The sequence below is a fragment of the Myiozetetes cayanensis genome, unplaced genomic scaffold (assembly GCF_022539395.1).
Source record: "Myiozetetes cayanensis isolate MyiCay16 unplaced genomic scaffold, myiCay2020 scf18, whole genome shotgun sequence".
NCBI lineage: Eukaryota > Metazoa > Chordata > Aves > Passeriformes > Tyrannidae > Myiozetetes > Myiozetetes cayanensis.
Genome location: NW_026087389.1, coordinates 9044691 through 9052031, shown reverse-complemented (window position 1 = coordinate 9052031; position 7341 = coordinate 9044691). Strand labels below are relative to the sequence as shown.

The 7341-nt window shown below is 44.6% G+C and overlaps 1 protein-coding gene across 3 annotated transcripts in view; it reads right to left on the bottom strand.

Moving 5' to 3' along the window:
- Window positions 1-60: 60 nt before the first annotated feature.
- The window catches only part of ARIH2 (ariadne RBR E3 ubiquitin protein ligase 2), a 30510-nt gene continuing 23229 nt past the window's right edge, over window positions 61-7341 (bottom strand). For all 3 annotated transcript variants that reach the window (XM_050313366.1, XM_050313368.1, XM_050313369.1), the window contains 8 exons: window positions 6369-6486; window positions 5431-5481; window positions 5310-5331; window positions 3666-3817; window positions 2467-2610; window positions 2051-2119; window positions 1018-1101; window positions 61-548 (listed from right to left, as the gene is read on the bottom strand). In XM_050313366.1, the coding sequence (XP_050169323.1) occupies window positions 477-548; window positions 1018-1101; window positions 2051-2119; window positions 2467-2610; window positions 3666-3817; window positions 5310-5331; window positions 5431-5481; window positions 6369-6486 (712 nt within the window). In that variant the 3' untranslated portion in view covers window positions 61-476. The remainder of the gene's footprint in view (window positions 549-1017; window positions 1102-2050; window positions 2120-2466; window positions 2611-3665; window positions 3818-5309; window positions 5332-5430; window positions 5482-6368; window positions 6487-7341) is intronic.

The following is a 7341-nucleotide window of genomic DNA, read 5'->3' as shown; positions in this document are numbered from 1 at the left end:
TTTTTGGGTCAGAGGAAGGGAGAGGGAGAGGGGGAAAAGCCCATTAAATTTACAAGCAGATTACGGAAAAACACTCCACTGCCAATTTATTTTTAAAAAGGGTTGTGTGTTATTCTAAGGTTTGTCTGTATAATTGTACAACCGTTGAAAATTACATAAACTGTAATGATCTAATACTATTAACAGCCATTCAGAGAAAAACTCCCTCCCCTTCTGAAACCATCAAAGGCAGGAGGGAAATGGCCCAGGAAATATGCCAATCTGAGCTCTGGCCTCTAGCCTGGCAGAAACAGAAACAGAAAGATAAGAGAACAAACTGGACTAAGATGTGGTGTTTGCATGTGTCTGACTTGCAAGGGGAGGGGTGGCTTTGTCCTTGGCCATGTTCTCCCAGAGGCAGTGCCTGCTTATCCCAGTGAAGCTGCCATCACTTCACTCGCTGCTCTCACCCCTGCACTTTGTCATTTCCTCCTGTCTTATGTGTCGTGGAAGTCTTTCAGCAGGGTCCTCCGTCTCTGCTCTGCTATGTGCATCTGATTCTCTAAGTCCTGGTAAAACAGAAGGTACAAACTGTTAGCACACATTTTCCAGAGAAGAGCTCATTTTCCTCAGAGAGACTAAACTCCATGTGAGAAGCACCAACTGTCACACTTCACACGCACTCTGGATCACAACATCCCAGATCTTCTTGCTTTTGATGTGGGCTCCCTCTGCAGTTGACTGGCTCCTGCTCTTCCTAAACCACTACACACTTAAGGTATCTGCTCCTCACCAGAGGGATACCCGGAGCCTCCTCCAGAGCTCTGTATGTCCCATTTCAGTGTGCAGGACTCCCTGCAGCCCACCCTCCCCTTCCGTAAGCAGTGAGCACTCCGCTTCTACAACATCTGCTGCCTAAAGGTGGTTTCTGGATCTAGTTTCTCAGAACTCTCACTTGACTACCTCAGTGCTTCTGCAGAAGTGTTAAGCCCAACCAACAAAATCTGGCCATCAGGCTCAAGCAAGCAGAACACTCACCCCTCTGTCATAGCTGTCTGCTCGCTCCACCTTCCACGAGAGATTTTCAATTTCAGCTTCCAGCTGGGCCTGCTGGTATTCAAACTGCAAGGAGCAAAATTAGAGAGCAAAAAGAAACTAGTTTAGTGGAGCAGTTTCATACCACACAGTTTCCATACCACACTTGAGGAGCAGACAAATGTGTTTTGCTGACAGCTGTGCTGGCAGAGCAGGTTTGTGTTTCCTCCTTATCCACCTTCAGTTACACAGCATCACCCCTTCTGGGAGTTTCTTGTGTAAGCACTCCCCAACCTGCATCACTCAGTGAATAATCCAGTCAGCCTAAAAACACTGCAAGTGACAAGTATCTCCTAACTCAGCTCATTTTGCCATAAACAGGTCAGAAAACGCTCCCATGAGCAGCTCTGCAGGCAGAGTGGAGGGATTGTTAACCACTGCTGGGAGCAGCAACTTGTTCCACTGGCACAGTCAGATCGAGAAGAGAGCATCTGTCCACAGCCTCAGAGAACACATGATCCCATGGGGAAAGATTCTGCAACAGGTTTTACAGGACAGTCGAGTCAAAGAAAAAACTCTGCAGTGAATTCAGGGTTATTTTTGAACATGTCCAGTCCACGAGATGTACCAAGCAACAAAGGAAATTACAGCAGGAGTAAAAAGCAAAGCTACACCCTGATTCAAGGCTGGACAAGCTCTCCTCCAGCAGCTCTTCACATAAAATATGGCCCATAGCACTGTGATAAATCTTACCAAGGAACAAATGCACACTTCCAGCCTCAAAACATTCTGGATAAATGGCTTGTTAGTGAAAGTGCAGTGAAGTCCCCTGGGAAAATAATGTAATGCATCAGATGACAGAGCTGCTGGTCAACTCAAAGTGAAGAGGGAAGGTGCAAAACTGCCTATTTGTCCTGTCCTTACCTCAAACTCAAGGACTAATATTTCAGACACTGCCAAGCTCTGGTATTCAGCCCAGCATGCTGCCAGCTACACCCCAAAAATTTACCAACAAAATAAAGGCAAAACATCTTACCAGCTTCTTTCTGGGACCAGACTCCATGTAGTAGGCATATGGATATGTGTACTGCAGGGTGTAACGACACTGCCCAGGAGTGGAAGGAAGACAGAGAAAAGGACAAGAGTGTCAGACTTGGAAGTCAACAGAGTCACATTTGTGTGGTCACTACAGGCTAAGAAGCTACCTCCTAACAAGGACACTTCGTGGTAGAATTTCCTACACTTTCCTTGGAAGAATTTGTGCAGCTCTGTATACCGTGAAGTATAACTTCACAGAAGTCACTTCCAGATGATTTTTAGCTAGTTCATGTCCTAGACCAGAGGCACTATTCCACATACCCACAACCCTTAAATTTCCTTCCTTAATCAGTACTATGAATTCAGCATTCTGGCCTGCATTTTCTCTGTGCCAAACAAGACACAATTACCCACCTTTGCAAGTAGTTTTGCAGCATTTTGTAGGTATTGCCAGTCTATCCATGTCCCCAAGTTGTTCATAACTCTTTCTTGGATTTTCTCCTGGATTCGTTGGTATGTCTGTGCCTCCAGCTGCAGGCTTTTATTGTGGTTCTCCCACTGCAGAGGGTGGGGAGACAGGGAAAGAAAAAGTGGCATGAGACCAGAGTACTACTGCTGTAAAAGCACAAGCTCTAGCAAGCAGAAATTGGAGTGGGGCAGGAGTCCAGCAAGGCAAGACATGCTGTGGGAAAGAACAGCAAGGCAGCACCTCCAGTAGCAAGTGGCAGAGGCTGTAAACAGACTGATGGCAGCAAAGAGCAGGGAGCACTCCCAGCTCCTCCGAGTGGGAATGCCCTCTGGTCACACAGCGACCTTGTGCCTAACAAGATGGAAAGACATGGCAATTCCCCTACTTAAAGGATTTCTATAGAAAGGTTAAGAGTTCAACTTAACATTTACACAGGCTCAGTGAAATCCAACTTCCATGTGCACATTGTAAACATGGCTATTTCCCAAAGCCTGTTGTTCTGAAGAACCAGGAATGAACACATTTGTTTTACCACAGGACTTGGCTCATGCTGTGAAGAATAAACTCATTTTAATAGGGAAACTGAAATGCACCAGTATTTAACCTCTACCACACTCTCTTCTACAGATGCTGCTGTAGAGTTGCTCTGCATGGCCAGGTGCGTGGAGCCTGCTGTGTGGACAGAGATGCAACTTTAAAAAATGTGATTACATGAAATTTTAGTAAAACTTTGCTAGAGCCAATGGAGCTTTGAACATGGCAGAGTTTATTTAGTTCTTTGTCTCTATAAAGACAGATTTCAAGGAACTGAAGTTCCCCAGTCCTGGAAGGGAACGATTGGAGCAATATCTATCTACTGCAGTGGCACTCAGCCTTGCAGGTAAATGGTACAGTGGCACACAAGTAATACTGATTTTCTCTAGCACAAGGGAATATAGGACCAAGTATGATTTGCTTTGGGTATGACACCACTGGTTTGAATGGGATTCACAGGGCAGGATTTTGAGTGAAAAACAGAGCCTGAAAATTCTGCACAGGTTCTCTTTGGGCAGTTTCTTGCACGGAGATTGCTGGCAATGACCTTTGCACCAGGCAGGGAGCATTAAAAGGCTACAGCAGCTCTGGCCAAGGAGATGTCTCCTACCCTCTCAAAATAGAACAAGTACTTCTTAAGGGCCTCCCTGGCCTGTGCTTGCTGACTCTGGTTTACAATATCAGGATTCTCTTTGTACCGACTGCATTCGTAGTACTCGCTGCCGTGAGTCTTCCAGTCTCCCAGACACATCCAGCAGAAGTCTGCAGAAAACAGCAAAAAACCCACTGTGAGGCACAGAAAAAAACCTCTGAGAAAGAAAAGCTTCAGGAGACACAGCCCATCTGTTTTCAGATATTTCTGCTAAGCCAAGAAACGTACACATTTTGTATCATCTTACATAACAGTACTCAATAGTGAGCCAAAAATACCAGCCTGCCTTGAAGATTTTAATTGTTCGGCCTCCCATGCAACTGTGGAAAGTAAATCCTGAAGTTCTGCATCCTGTACACCAAGACCACTGGGCAGAACCATACTTGCACCCTGCACAGGCTGTAATTCCAAGTTAAAGAAGAGGCAGGCTGCAGTCTTTTTTGTGAGTTGCCTCCTCCCCACCATGGCACACTGCCCCATGCAAACCTCTGTCTAAACAAAACATAAACAGTCACACCCAAAAGTGAACTAACTCATGCAAAAGAAAGTCTGTTCTCGGTTCTCTTCAGAAGGGAATACCCAGGTAATGTCAGATGTCAGGGGTTTGTAACACAAAGTTAGGAGCTGCTGAATTGGGAAGAAAGTAAAGAAAAGAGAGCAACAGCAAAACCCACGTGACAATTTTCTGATTTCAGAGCGAGGCTGTGGGTGTTCTACTGGGAAGGAAAGAAGATTAAGTTGCTACAATAAGAATCATTTCTGTGTTACTCATGGTAAAGAAATTGAAGTCTGCATTTCCAGAGGTCACCGGTTTTCTCAAGTGCTAGTCCCCATGGTACCGTGGCACTTGCCTGCTCACCCTTGTCACAGAGCTCCATCAAAGCACGTCCAGTGCTGCCGAGAACCCCAAAGCAAAGGAAATGAGAGAGGACAGTAATCTTTAATTATCTTCCCAATAAGGTTTTGATACTGTAACAGTTTCTAGTGGCACACTTAACTCAGAGGGCTGAATACAACTGTCTCGCTACAAGGCAACAGAATTAATTCTGCCATGAGAAAGTAAGTGCAAGAACAGGCTGTCATTTCATAGGACCACATAATGGGCCAAAGACACTCAGGCTGGTAATTGCACAGGAGTGGACTGAGAAGTCCAGCAGCTACGTATAACAATTCACAGCTCCTGAAGTTTCATCTGGATTGAAGCTCATTATTTCCATCAGTAAGCAGAAGAACTTAAGCTCATCTGAGTAAATGGCTCAGTTCTGACACTATTTTCAGCTGATGACAAATACAGTTCCGTGGAAAGCATTTAATATCCATCTCTCTTCTGAGATGGATTCCACTATTATTATTCTGGAGACTTCTCTATACAATGGATATGTTGGGGTGGAAGCCAAACCAGCACTGAATCAGAATCCAGATGAGATCACAGCCAGTGGGAAAAAAACTATCACACACAAGTCTGTAACTAATGTCCTGTTCACCTTTTACTAGGGGAAAAATATTTCAGCGAATGTTCAAAATTTCTCTTCATATCACAAAAGAAGAAACCATTACCATCAGCAAAGACCGCAGAGAAAACTGCTTCCAAATCCAACTTACCATGCTTGCATTTGGAACATTGCTGAAAAAGAAGAGACAAGAAGCACTGGTTAGTGCAAAGTGGGGGGAAAAGATTCCGCTTAGAACAAGGGAGGTTTGACGTGTTCAGGGAATTGCTCACCATGTGATTGCAGCCTCCATTCTTTTCAATACAGATATTGCACTTGGGACACTGAGGAAAGAGAAGCAATTGTTAGATCCAACTCTGTCTCCAGCAGCCTTCTGAAGAATGACAGCACTCGTATGATTATTCCTCTCTGTCTTCTTTTTTTTTTTAAAATATGCATACGTGTATATGAGAATATTAACATTTATACCCTGCCTCCCACCAATTCCTGATAGCTCCGTTTAAAAGAAGATAGAAAGGCAAAGCCAGGGAAGTTACACTGCAGCACTGAACTATTTGCTCAAGAAAACAAATTTGCTATTGTTACTTTTAAAGACAATGTTATAGGTAGGTTAGAGTGCATAATGTGTAAACTATTTCTCTGTCTTGGATCTAAGTCTACTAGAAATACTCTGATGCCTAATTTACAGAGTTCAACTACCCATTTTGCTGTCCTTGCCAAATCATGACTTTATCTCCCTCACCTTCACAGTACTCCATAAAGTTGTTCAGGCTTAACCACCACTGATGCCTTATTTGATACTGATTTCACACTTACTACACCCTCTCCTTCCATTTTAAAGACATCTCCACTGATCATTTCAAAGTAGTCACAATTCTTTTGCCTGTGGGAGGACAGTACACCTGGCTGCCAAAGACATTCACACCAGGTCTGGAATAAGGACCACCAGGTCCTTATCACAGAAGGGCAGCTGGGCTTCCTACACAAAGCATTCCCAAGGCACTCAGTTGTTATATCACAGGCGTAGGAACATAATTAGTTCACATATGACAGTAGCTTCTGACAGAAGCCTCTTGACAGTCCCTAGGGAGCTGTGAGAATTTGCAGCCTGTGAAAAAGTAGAATACAATACTACGTGTGTATAGAATTGCATCTAGCTTCCCTGGAGGGGACAGAGGACAAGAAATAACATGCAGGTGCTTGGCCTTACATCTTTAGTGTGAGCACTGATGTAGTTGGCTGTTTCAGAGTCATCTGCACACTTGGTGAGCCATTTCCGAATGGTAGCGCAGTCCGTGGGCGCGTGGTACATCTGCCGACACTTAAAGCTTAATGGGGGGAGAAAAAAAAAGAGAAAGACACATCGATTTCCAAGGAAGCGATTCAAGGACTGAGGTTTTCCTGACCAAAATCTGGGAGGCCCAGCAAGGGGTGCAAATGCTCTTGTGTATTACCAGAGCGCAAAGACCAAGACTGACCTCTATCTCTCCCACCCTCTCGTGCAGAAACCAGAGTCAAGATGAAAGTGAACTGAGGCTTTCCCTGACACATCATGTGTTTGAGGGCTGACATGTTCCTACCTAGAATCTGTGTTTCCTCTAACATGACTGCAGAGGCCTGGGGCACTACAGTGACTTACAAGTAGCTTGACTTCAGTGGCAGATACCAGGTACCCGCATTAATTGACCTGACAGCCCCAGGTGAGTAAGGACCATTTGCATGGAGATACCAGTAAGCTGGTTCTCTAAACTGTTTGCATTGTGCTCCACAGACATTGGCAGCAGTGATTCTAGACACCCAAGAGCAGAAGACATTTCAGCAGCCCTGCAAACTACCTTTTTTCCCTGGTCCTATATCCACTTTCTTTAGACAGGGAACATTAGCATTTCTGTTCAGCAGAAATGTATTCTCACATGAGTCTCAAAACGTATCTCCCAGACACTCTGGGAGTCAAACACTTGTAATAAACTTAAAAACTTGATACAAGCAGATAGCAGGGAGGACTCCATGTTCACTCCCAGAATCTCTATCAGTCCTTATGTCTGTAGGAAAAATTGTAACCAAGCCAAAATGTCAGAACGATTTGTAACCCTTTCATTACTCAGGCCCTGCATTCCCTGGTTGTAAGAATGCCCAACTTCCAAGGAGTTTAGGGAGCGAGGGGATGGCTGACCACATGTACA